Genomic DNA, 13,176 nt, shown 5'->3' on the forward strand with positions numbered 1-13,176 from the left:
CATTGCATGAGGTCTTCCCCAACCTACCTCCCCCAGTGCCTGCTGCCTGCTCTACCCCTGATAATTAAGATCCTCCATCTGTGAAGCACAGAGGGTGCCACACCTGCAACTCTACACGTGGATCTTACAGGTGTTGTGGTTTCCAGCTTCCCTGTGGGGTGTGTGTGTGTGTGTGTGTGTGTGTGTACACCATTGACAGGGCTAGACATCTGCTGTGTGGGAAGTGGATATCATGCTGCTGAAAAAAGAAGAAAGTAACACATGCTGGGGGAAAGAGGGAACCACCGAGGAAACTAAGTCAGGTAAAAGCCTAATACTAGTCTGGCAAAATTGTGGGCTTCTTCCCCTTTGGCAAATAGCATGCCCAAATCATTCAGGTTGTTATATTTTATAATGCCACACATTTTTAACTCACTGATATAACTAACTTCCTAATCCGATAACAGCACAGCAGACTCTGCTGAAAAGAAAACAAGAGCAAGAGTCAAAGGCCTGGAAAACACAGGTGATGTACCTGGTATCATCCACGTAAAGATCTGCAGTTGTCTTACGTGCGAAATTTGACGCTGTCAAATTGTAAGTTTTCCCAAGTTCAGCATGCTAGGTCATTTTAAAGACAAAAGTTCTGAGCAAAAGTTGTTGCTCGGAAAGGCAGAATATATTTTATATGTCTATAAAATCAAATCAATGTGCCTGATAAGAAAACACATGGTCTCAACGCCCTCAATACTAAATTTATTAATCAGAATTTAATTTTAAAAGGACCACGGTGACTATTATTTTTATAGCAATGCAATGAAAGAATCACGCACTGGATTGACGCCGTTATCATCAGAGTAATTAAAAGGAGCAGGGCTGTGTACAGTCAGCGTGGACACCGTACTCAGCAGCTCCTGCCAGCTGCTTGCAAAAATTAAACTCGTTAATCACTCTGACTCTACAGGATAAAAAGCTTTGGGTAAGAAATTAGAAAATTCTATCTTACAAAGAAAAGAAGTGTCCAAAGCCAACATCTAGAAAAATTCCACTCTGCCTAGTGATACCAGAATATTAATCTCACGCAGGAAAATGAGATGATTCTGTTGTCAAAAATATATTATGCTATCCTCATACTCCAGTCTTCCTGATAGATATGGGTAACATATGCAAATATATTTGGGAAATGTATGCACTAGCAGGAAGAAGAAAAGCATATAAAGTTGGCTCTGGAACCTACCTCAAAAATCCCTTACTGTCAACACAGAGCTCAAATCCACTGGGAAGGTGTAATGTTCCCTTTTCACACACAGTTTTTTGGCTGGCTTTGGAGAGCAATGGCTTGTTAACACATTGAAATTTGTTTGTAGTTCACAGCTGACAATTGACCTACCCAATGGAAACCAATTAGGCTTACCCTTCCTTCCAATCCAAAACACTAGCTCTTTGTTAGGGTTTTCCTCCCTAGGCAAGGTAACTGTGAAGGTGAATTGAGACACATGTGGTGGAGGTTTGAAAATCGCAGGTGCAGTGCAGAGGTAAGGTATTTTTGATGCTATTTTTGGGTCTAGCCATCATTCCACTTGCACGGCCTCTTCGCGGATATCAGTACATTGCTTTCTTGTAACCGAGACAACTTCCAAGTGATGACCACATTCTCTGTGCTGAAAGAGCAGGAAGACTTTTGTACAATCTTGCTAGAGATGTAGTACAATGCCAGAAAATGCTTTATTAACACAATTACATTTTAAAATTTCATGTAATTATTCCCTTTACCTAAGCATTTATTGTGAGGCTGTTTTAAGTAGTAAAAACTCCCTATGCATTAAATATGTTCTGAAGCACAGAACTTTAATCTTTTCAGTACTAACCTTCCACATTCAGCAGGGTGCTATGATATAGTGCTATATTACTGTAACCTAAGGAGACTTCAAAGCTCATCTGATTCACGAGCATGAGGAGGCACACCTATAATCTCAGCTTCTTGGGAGGCAGAGATCAGGAAGACTGCAGTATAAGGCCAGTCCTAGGCAAAAATGTGAGACCTTATCTAAAAAATAACTAAAGCAAAAAAAAAAAAAAGGCTGGAGATATGGCTCAAATGGTATAGCACCTACCTGCCAAGTGTGAGGCCCTGAGTTCAAGCCCCGATACCACCAAAAAAAAAAAAAAGCCTATCTAGTGAAAGCCTTATGGTCACAAAACAGAAACCAAGGCCTTAAGAGAATGTGGCTACATGCTTACAAACACTGCAGGATGCTAGCAGACAGACTGGCAATACCTACAAGTGGTAAACATCTAAGGATTAAGATGACCATTTATTTGAAATAGGCAAGTACAAGGGGAATGAGAAATTCAAATAAAGTTATTACATATTCCATGTGAATATTTTTTTCACCACCACAAAAAGGATCTAGTGGGCTGTTTGATGTGGTACAGAAGCTTGGAAGAGAGCTGGAGATGTGCTCTTCAAAGCCCTTGCAAGTCTAGAACTGTCCAATTCTGAATATGTTAATTATGTTCAGAAGAAAAGCCAAGATAAGTGTATCAAGGTAATAAAGCCATATTCACTATCTTCTATTTAGAAACTGCAGAATATATGGGGCTCCCTTTACACAAAGGTAGATAATACATCTTCCAAATAAAGCATGAGAGGGAAAGAACAAGATACTGGAGACCAAAGCCTTAAAGGGTAGAAGAAAGAATGATTTACCAAAGACCTCAAAGGCTGAGTTGAGAGAGAGAAAGAGGGCGAGAGAGAGAGGGAGAGAGAGAGAGAGAGAGAGAGAGAGAGAGAGAGAGAGAGAGAGAGAATTCATGCACCATCATGAAAGGCATGAAATTAAAAAGAAGTCTGAGGAGCAGAGTGGTGGTCACCAAGAACAAAAGCTCCCATAACATCAAGACAAAGGAGGCATCCTCTGACAGGCCATTATATTGAGTGGTCTGGAGGACACTGGTGACATCCTGTGTGCAGTTTCTATAGTGAAGACAGCACAGAATGCATGCGTATGCCCAAGTTACACCAGGAAAAGAGGACTGTCGGTAACAGGAAGGTGGTAACAGTAGCGGGCCACTTGTTTGGGAAGCTGGAAAATGAAAGAAGAATGATGACAGGACATGGTAGAGATTGGTGGAGACAATCTTTGTTCTGCTTGCAGGCAGAGAAGACAGAAGAAAGAAGGGCTGGGAAGGGGAGAAGAACAGGTGATACTGTTGGCAATAGCAGCAGCACATGCTCATTGAGCACTTCCTTGGCATCTAATAGCCTCTGCTTTATAGGCCCTACCGGAATGGGGAATAAGTGACATTGCAACTCTGCAGATCTCACCAGGTAAAGCCCAAGCAACCCTGAGATACCCCACCTCCATCCTGGAGATGCAAGAGAGTGATGAGAGTCATGGGATCAAGAAAACAGCTGAAAGGTTTAGTCTTTTTCCATCTTAGGAAAATAATGTGAAATTAAAATTTAAAAAACACTTAAAATTAGAGCAGTAGAAAATAATACAGTATATACACATACTTATGGAGGCAAGCTATTTAACAAAGCAATCATAAAAGTGTATAAATCCCAAGGGCACATTACCAAGATGCTGAGATCATACCACGGAAAGGTCAAGGTCAAGGGAAAGGGCAGATGGTTGCCAAAGACATACACAATGAAGACTTGGACCTATCTGGCTGATAGATACCAACAACAGTGACTTGTCATTCTATCCCTATTTTGGCCAGTTTGCTGCTTAAAAATCCTGCTGTCATCACAGTTGTATTGTTAGAAATTGCATGTCACCAAAAAATGAAGAATATAAAAACCCATTATGTGACCTTGATAAAGGATGGCATCTGGCAGTACACAGGCCCCAAAGCCCAGTAACTCTGAAAATGCATGTTCCAGTAAAGACGTGATTAAGTTCAGTACTTTAAAACTACTCACAATTGATTCCAAATGGAAACTACTTAATTCTATCAAACATCACTGCTAGCAACACTTCTATTAAGAGTAAACTTATTTTTTAATCCCTACAGTAAATTTTACATCAAAGTGAATATAGAAGTGGCTGATCTTACATTTAAATAAATCTGAGATTTATAAGGAAACTGGTATAGAAGACCCTCTGGCTTTTTTTCTACTCAAAGTCAGACTTTGCCTCTCAGAACTGACCCTCTCTGGATGGAAAGACAAGATGTGCACAGTCCCGTCTGTTTTAAAGTTTGCCATTTGACATCACCACAGTGACCGAGGCAAGGAGGCTGTGTCTGTGTATTGGAACAGCTTCCCTAACTGATGAGCCACAGAAAAGCAATAAAGTCGCCAGCCCTGGGTTGTGGCTGCTGGGACAAAAGTAATGGAGATTTCCAATGAGCTAAAGTAATCAGCACCCCGGACAGCTCCCAATTAAGCATTGGATTCCCAACTGCACCATACAACAGGGACAGCTGTGGGGTTGACCCTAAAGTTCTTGGCAGTGCAATGTGCTCCTTGGGAAAGGTTGGAGAGACGCTCCGATTTTGACAAAGGTAGTATCTAAGAAGTAGTTGTTAAATCCAGTGTCTTTCTTAGTAAAGTGAAATGTTCCTAGAAGAAAAATGGCTACTTTGATGTGCACATCTCTCTTTTAGTCAATTTGGGGGCCTAACTTTTCCAACATTTTTCTGAAAAAAGTACATTAAAATTTTTAAGAAATTGAGACTATATTTAGTACCATGTCATTGGTTTAACTGTACATTTTAAGCTTTCATTGTGCACAAATCTGCTACTTTGTAGGCACAACACATGTATGATATTACTGGATAGGATAATATATGAATGGCAAGAAGGTTACTATAGTGAAGTAATGAGCACGTCTACCTCTTCACATGGACGTTTTTGTATTTTTGTGGCAAGAAAGACTAAATTCTATTTGTTTAGCATGAATCAAATATAAAATAACACTTATGGTGTTCACTCTACAAATCTGCTACCTGGTAGGAAATATTGTGATGCATTTTTGCAAATGTATACTTATTATGGCCAGATGGCTACGGACAAAGAATGACTAAGTTAGAGCTCTTTTTCGGAGCACTATTGATGGGAATCATTTTCAGTTGTTGAATCTCTGATTCGTTCCTCAGTTTAATACTTTTAACTGAGAAGCAGTTCTAGATCTATGTGAAAAGGAGAAGAAAATATATGCTGCAAGCTAAGATTAAAAAAACAAAACATCAACCTCCCTCCCCCCAAACCAAAAAAATAAAAATAAAAACAAACCCAAACCAAAAACCAGATGGGTGGAGACCAGCTGAGTGAGGCTCAGCCTTTGCCTTCCCTTTCTGCTAGCGACACCTAGAGCCTGTCAAGAGCAGGCTCCCTCCAAACCCAGGACTGTAGAGTTGCAAGTCAGATTTGAGGCTAAAAGTGTATCTTTTCTGTCTGCATTGCAGCTCAATTGTCTTCCCTGAGACCCTCGCAAACAGAACCTTGAAAAATTCACACCTTCCCCAGGAAACACCCTTGACCCAGATGTCTGAAGAATTAATCCATTTTCCACAGGGCTGGCTCACTGAGTGAGGGACTGTCTTTGGTATTGATCTAAGCAGGGGCGTCTGGAAATTATCGGAGAGAATAAGAAAGTCTGATGAAGACCAGATGCAGGACTGTGCATTTGTGGGCTTCTGTGTGTGCAAACCACATCTCCCACAAACTTCTGTCACCTCTGGTATGCCTCCAAGTCCTCTGTCATAAAACTAAACAAAAGCTACCAATAACATAATCTCACTGTTTTCTGAGACCTGGCATTTGAGAATTGTCCCTGGAGAAGCACACACACACACACACACACACACAAACACAGAGAGAGAGAGAGAGAGAGAGAGAGAGAGAGCTCTTGCACTAAATAAATACCAATGGTAAGGCAGTGAGACTCCAGATGGGACACTGAATGGCCATAACATCCTGTTCAGTGGGGAAGATGTGCTTCTCTGGGGGGGAGGATGAAGACTGAGGCTTGTGGGAGGACACAGGTGCTTCAGACTCTACTCAAAGCACTCCCCCCCCCCCCACACACAGAGGGAAACTCCTCAAAGGAACACACAGTGGTTTCTACAACCCAACACACCTGCTGCATTCTCTAAGGGCTGTGCCAGTCATGCCAGACCTGCGTGCCTGAGAGCTGGTTGGAGATTTCTCTCTTTTTCCCTGAGAATACAGAGTCTCAGAGAAAAACGACAGCTCTTTCTCACACGGTCCCGTGGGCACTCAGAACTGCTGGAAGGGGTCGATGGGAGATAAGGTGGTTCAACTCATCTATCTCTGGAGCCCCGGGTGTCCTGCAGGAGTCATTGGTTACTAGGGTGATATGCAAATCCAACCTTTGAAGCCCAGGCTTCCAGCCCAGAGCAGAGCAGACTTCCCTGGGAGAACTTTTTGAAGAAGAAAAGCAGTCTAAGGTGGAGTTGCTGGCCTGAGGCTGGAAGCCACATGGGCACCGCCTGGCACCTACCACCAAAAACTGTGTGAGGCCCTGGGCATGAGTGGGGGCTCTGAGGCTAGTACTTTAATATTTTTTCGGGAGACCATTACAAAGGTCTCCGGGGAACATAAAAAGGGGGAGCGGGGACACTGGCATCGAGGTACAGAGTGGAGAGGGAGGAGGGGCCCCAGGGAGAGATTCCAGTGACAGGTGGAAGGGGGACTAAGAGACTGCACTTGATGTTCCCTGAGCCTTGAAGCAAGGAAATAAAGTAAAACACAATCAACTTGTAAACACTGACAGATCCAGGTCCCTCCTTGGGATCCACCGCAGCCTGCGGTGACAAACAGACATTCAAGCATCTAGTGCACCGCAAGCCCAGCCCAGATTCCAGCAGGCGCAGCTCCCAAACCCTGCTTGCTCCAGCCACCAACTCCTGGCCGCCGCCACTGCAGACAGAGACCGCTCCGGACCGCGGTGACCGAGATCTGAGGCTAAGGGGAGTGTTTGTGGGTGCTCGGGAGGAGGGGGAGGGGGGAGGGCGCCCAGAGACCAGCCAGGCCCACGCGTCTCACCCGGGCGCCGGGCCGAAGACCCCGCCACCGCCCCCCACCCACCGCGATGCTCTTACGTCCTCCTCGTCACAGTCGCTCCGCGCCTGGTACTGGAACCGGGGCCGGCCACCCGCGCCACCGCTGCGCTCCCGGGGCGCCGCCGCCTGCGCCTGCGGGCCGAGGGGCTTCGCCCCGGCGCCGCCGTCCTCCTCAGGCCCCTGGCCGCCCAGGAGGTGACTGGCCTCCGGGGGCGCCGGGAAGGAGCGCGAGGTGTTGATCTTGCCGGTGAACCTCTGGTACAGCGAAGCCATCGGTCGCCTGGCGCGCTCTCGCTGGCTGTCTTTGGGGCTTTTTAATATTTTGCTCTCTCGGGATCCCGCTCCCCACCCGATCCAGAAAAAAAAAAAAGACAGGAAGAAAGAAAGAAAAAGAAAGAAGAAAGAAAAAGGAGGCGGTGGGAAAGAAGCGGCAGAAGAAAGGCGACCGCGGCGGCCGCTCCTCCGCGCGCCACTCTCAAGTCGCCGCTGGGCGACTCTGCCTCGCTCAGCCTCCTCCGCCCCCTCCCTGGCGGCTCAGCCAAGCCAGGGGTCGGGCTGTGTGTTCGCTTTCTCTTTCTGATTTTTATTTTTTAACTCCTTGCCACGGCCAAGTACGGCCTAAGCAAAGAGATCGAAGGAAGGAGAAAACCAAAATAACATAAAGGGAGGGAAATGCCTAGGCCCCATTATTTGGCACCACCTAGAGACCGGCGCGCATCCAGAGCCAGCGCGAATCTCCCAGCTTGGCTCCCCCGCCCGGTCCCCCGCGCGGCTCCTCCTTCCCCTCCCAGCGCGGCCCCGGTGCCCGCCGAGCCGGGGGATGGCGCCTGGGTGGCCTGGGGGCTGACAGCCCGGAGGGGGCGCACGGGGAGGGCGGGGCGCCACGCAGGTCGTGGGTGCGGGGACGGGTGGGTGCGCGCTGGGGACACCAAGGACCTCTCAGCCCGGCCGGAGGTCCCACGCCCAGGTGCGCGGGCTGAGAGCTGCGTAGGGAAGAGCGCCGCGCCGGGCGGGGGGGGGGGGGCCCACACGTGGTGGGGGGAGTAGATGCAGCTACCCCCAGCAGCGGTGCACCCCGTCCACCGTGCGTGGCTCGGCTCTGTGGCCACCACGCGAGCCTCGGCTCCTGGCGGCAGCGCTTGGTTGCCTCCGAGGGGCTCCCCCTCGTGTTTTCCTTGTAGCTTTTCTTGCCTAATTTGAAACAACAGCGAAGACCTCTAAGGGTTTGGGGGTGCGAGTGGGGCGCCAACGAGCAGGAAGGGCTGGGAGAGGGCAGAGAGGCCGGCCTGCAGGAGGATCAGAGGGAGACGCGGGTTTCTGATGACCCCACCTTTCTTCCAAAACCCAGAAGAGGAACAGAGCAGTTTCATTTCCTTCCCCCGCTCTGGAAGACACAGAAGGGAAAGGCTGCTGGAGGCCTAGTGGAAGCCTTCAGAGCGATCCCATTAAACGCTCCTCCCCACTCGGGCCCGTCCATTTGTGTGCATCACGAGCTCCATTTTCATTTTCGATCTCTTTAGCAAGAGACTGAAGCATCTGGGATGCCAGCAACTTTTCCCAAGCTCGCTCCGCCCCCAAATGAGGGGCGCGGTGACCCCGAATGCTGTGCGCCATCCTGGACCTCGCATTAACTCATTTTGCTGCATTAAAACGTGCTTCAGCGCCCCTGTGTGGAAAGACGCGCGCACTGCTTCCCTGCGCGACTCCGCCAAAGCTGGCGCTGTGTGGCCTTCCCTCCCTGCAGGCCTGGCTCCTTCCTCTGCCTTCTGGAGTCCTCCTTGGTCTTTCTAGAGGTCCCTGCGCTCTTCCTTCCTGCCCTCGCCCCATCTCCTCCTTGCGCAGCCCTTTCCCTTCTGCTAGCCCCCCTTCTAGGCTGGGTCACCTCGTCCCATCCTGGGCACCAGCCAAACAGGAACCTGAAACTCCCAGGGAAGGACAGGTGGGGGATGCTGGCACCTGTCCACAGACTCTGTCACTCTTTCCCGCAGTGAGGAAAGTGGTCTTCTTCTTCTCCCAGACTCAGTGGCGCTCCCTGCTCCTCCTCGGATTCCCTATTTCCAGTTTGGTTTTCAAAATCACAAACCAGTTGGCCATTCAGCAGGCGACGCGGAGGGCTTACCCCGGTAGGGCCCACCGAGTCCACTGGCCTCTCCTGGCATCCTTGCCCCAAATCCAGCAAGTCCAGTTAGAGGCCTGCCAGTTCCTGAAATTGTCTCCTCCCTCCATGTCCTCAGTGAGTAGGGATCTGCTGGGGAGAGAGCCCAGCCACGCCCCTTCTCCTTTTCCCCTCCCCAGGTTCTCAATCCAGTTAGAGTTTTCAGTTATCAAAATTATACCACGCCCATCATTGGTTCCACAGTCCTGTCTACTTTGAAGAAACACTTGCAACTATTAAAATACTTTTAAAAACATTTTTCCTTTTACAGCAAATGTAAAAACCAGTATCCCAAAAGCTACAAGGTGCACAGCAAGGGAGACTCTGCACGACAGAAGCATCTGGGGGTGGGGAGGGTTTTTCCACCCTGCTTCACTCTGAAGACCCACCAAGGCAAAAGCAAGACTCATATTAAATTCAAAAAGTCATCCCGGTTTAGGTAAGCAGAAAATCTAGCTCCCATCCCCTCCCAGTTCCAGCTGTGTTTTGGGGGGAAGATGTGTTCCCTAGCAGACCTGAAAGCTCCTGCCTTCCTGCAGCATCAAGATTCTGACATTTCACTACACATACATGCTGTCTGTGTAATGCTGATTGTGCGTGTATATTTTTACACATGCTATAATAAGCTATATACATATGTATCACTAATACATTTCATACAAAACACAGTAATAATATATCACAAACAATATAGATGAGCACATATTAACAATCACAGATTGAAAACTGAAGCTCTTATTTATTAACAGATTGAATAACAAATCAACAAAGGCACATGTGCCTCACTTTTAAAAGTCATTTTCTCAAGTGAGCTTGTAAGCATTCAAATTATACCTTGGTCAAAGTTACAAATCGTACTTAAATTATTCTAAACATGTGATTTCTATTTAAAATTATTTGAAAAAAAAACTAGAACTTTTTCTCTCTGGAGAAGCGAATCTGGAAATTAAACAGGAGAAATGGAGGAAAAGAGAGGCGAGCCGGAAGGAGCAAGAGCCTGGCTGGCTCAGGTGCAGAAGGAGATGAGGTATCAGGGAGGAGGGACAGAGCAACGGGAGCACACAGGTGTTCCTCAGGTGTGCCGGGAAGAATTGGCTACCTTCTTTCACCTTGCACAGTGAACACAATGCTCCTAGGAGCACTTTAGTGGCTGGGAGACCCTGTGGGAGGACGTGCATGTGTGTTTATGCACTCATTCATACGTGCTGGAAAATCACAGAGCATCTTCAGAGGCTGCGGGGCTCTGAAGTCCCTGTGCAAAGTCAGCCGGTTTGCATTTTAGAATGAGTGAAGTGACTCAGTTTTAGAGAGGGGTAAGCTATACCACTTATGAAGCAGAATTAATTCAGTTCTTACCTCTGACAGCCCCCAACCCCCAGACATAACACCCAAGGGCATTTCAGGTCACCAAAGGAAACAGGTCAATATCTCCCTGCACTCAGCTTGACCTGTAGCATCTTAAGTACACTGTATGGAAGCAGATTTCCACTACCACTTATTGGGTCAATTTTTAAATTATGTTGTGGACTATTTCATGTCAAGATTCTAATTCCTCAATGCTGCTTACAGGAAAATGCCCACCAGCCCAGTTTTCTCTCTGGTTTCATAGGATTGCTTTTCCTTGGATATGAAGTAAAGATGTGAGAACTAATTTACAAATCAAATGTCATAAGTCACTGGAATTAAGCAGATTCTGTAAAATGTGATGGATAGTCACTTTTGTACTTTTGCAGGGGGACTTTGGTCTACCTGCAAGCTAAGCATTGTAGGGAAACCAAAACTATGTGGACTCAAGCAGCCTAGGCATGACTTCTTTAGGTAAGAGGTCTGCTTATTTTTAGGAGAATTACATTCTGCAGTTAACACCTTTTTCACTGGACAGTAAGGGAGGCGAGCAGAACCATGTTTAAGATTTTTATCTTTTCCTGTACTATTTGGAGAAATAAAATAGCCAATTACCATACTCTGAGGGAAGGTCTTCCCTAAACACTGGGCAGCAGAATCTTTTAGATACTTTCATCTTAACCTACAAATGCAGAGAAATAAAACAAATATTTGGGAAGTTTGACAAAATATATAAACACAAAGCCTCAACTCTGAAAATCTCTGTCTCTTTCTCTCTAGCTCTCAAAAAATGTTCTTTAGTGTGTGTGTTGTTATTGTTTGCTTTTCGCAAGATGACTACAAGTTAGAGACTGGGTTGTATGACCTCACAAACTTTCAAACAGGAACTTGCAATGTATGCTTTCACACACACAGAGGTATTGTTATTCTGGGCTCTTCAAAGACATGAAGTATGAACTGTGTTAATTTTGAGCTTTTTACTTGAGAGTTACATATTTATGGTTTAAAGAAAAACATTTATTTTAACTCAAGAAAGTCTTTCTCTAAAATTAATAAAGTCAAAGCTTAATCTCCCAATAACTCTTTAGCACTGCCACTGTTCAACTGCCTGGTTTTTACACAGTTCAAGTCATACATGCCACTAACTACCCTAGAGACCTGTACACAAACACAAGTGATAAATCAGTGCAAGAGTTCAGGTTCATTGCCAAGTAAGTCAGAAAACCATGGATTCAGCTAAATGGCTGGTGTTGCCCTAGTCAAACTGTTTCATCCTTGGCCCCTTGGAGGGCTTGCCACCCCCTCTCCATCTTCCTTTATGGATTCTCTCTCATTCTTCACCTCTCCCTTTACACTTGACCATGATCTAATTCTTTTCTTCCATTTTCTAGTTCTTTCCCTTGCTCTCTTTTTCTTGCCTTTCATTTTTTCCCTTTGTCTGGATCAATATCAGTAGTCCTATTTTTTTTTTCTCTAAAATCTCCTCGCTGCTCTCGGAATACTTAGGTAATCTTGGTTTTTAGCAAAGTTGTCTCCAATGCTATACAAATAATCACTTCTCATCCTAGATGAGGTACAAATTTCTATCACTGCACATTTTCTGTTTACACACTCAGCTTCCACACTGCTTTTCAAGGCTCTCTGGAATCTTAGATCATGGGATACAGAGGAATCTGTGTTTCTGTTTGTCCCTGGAGATCATTTGAACACGGCCCCATTGGTCTCTGAAAGATCTTGCTTTATAGATCTTGTGTGATTAGATTTTCAGGGTCTGACTCATGCTCTGAAGTTCCTCTCCAGCTCCTCGGCCCTCAGACTACATACTTCCCTGCATGCAGTGAATTCAGCTAAGTATGTCTCCTTTAATGTGCAAGTGACACTAATGAGCCCCAGACACAGAAGGTAACACAGGGCCCAGACCATCCCCTGGGGACATTAGCAGCATGTCATGCAGAGGAATAGTCAGGTTTTGACTTGGAAGCAACAGTGAAATAGAAATAGTTTGGTGAAGTGCAGGATCCTCTCTGACTGGATCCCAGCTTGTAAATCTGCACTGTGTAAATCAGCTCTCACCCGTGGGCTAATGAAGACTTACAGAAAGCGGGAAACCTCACTCCACTGAAAATTACTGAGGTTTCAAAGAGAGGAAAGGGGACATGATGCACACCTAGAAAGAGCATCAGGACTGGACATAGGGGAAGACTGACTGGGAGCAGAAAGAGAAAGCTGATCTGCCTGAAACTGCCTGAAAATAAAGGAAGATTGATCAGCCGCCAGCCCAGCACCACCAGCTCCAGTGTGTTCTTGCACGTCTCCCTACAGTGCAATGGCCTTAAGGTACCAGGAGACAGAGGGAGGACAGCTTCCTTTAAACATCCAAAGTGATGGTGACCTGCCCTCGGGTCAGGACAGGGCAACAGATGGGGAGTGGATAGGGTGGGAGACATGCAGCCTCTTCCTGAACATCCACTGGCTGAAATGCAAAAGGTCTCTTCAGAAATCCTTTCCTAGATGGTTGTGGCAGCCCAGGTCTGTGACTCTAGCACTCAGGAGGCTGAGGCAGGGTGGTCATGAGTTTGAGGGCAAATAGCACCAATGAAAAACAATCAGCAGATGACCAGGGCGAGGAAAGAGCGTGTGCAAACATGAACAACCCACTG

At 46.4% G+C, this 13,176-nt stretch overlaps 1 protein-coding gene across 3 annotated transcripts in view; it reads right to left on the reverse strand.

Annotated features, from left to right (window-relative positions):
• Dpp6 (dipeptidyl peptidase like 6) overlaps positions 1-13,176 on the reverse strand; it is a 945,197-nt gene that overhangs the window by 688,337 nt on the left and 243,684 nt on the right. The window contains exon 1 of one of the 3 annotated variants that reach the window (XM_074060135.1): positions 7,057-7,732. The exons of the other annotated variants lie outside the window; for them this stretch is intronic. Within the exon in view, the coding sequence (XP_073916236.1) occupies positions 7,057-7,290 (234 nt within the window). The 5' untranslated portion in view covers positions 7,291-7,732. Of the gene's footprint in view, positions 1-7,056; positions 7,733-13,176 lie in introns of those variants that run through there. 3 annotated transcript variants of the gene reach the window in all.

The sequence above is a fragment of the Castor canadensis genome, chromosome 2 (genome assembly GCF_047511655.1).
Source record: "Castor canadensis chromosome 2, mCasCan1.hap1v2, whole genome shotgun sequence".
Taxonomy (NCBI): domain Eukaryota; kingdom Metazoa; phylum Chordata; class Mammalia; order Rodentia; family Castoridae; genus Castor; species Castor canadensis.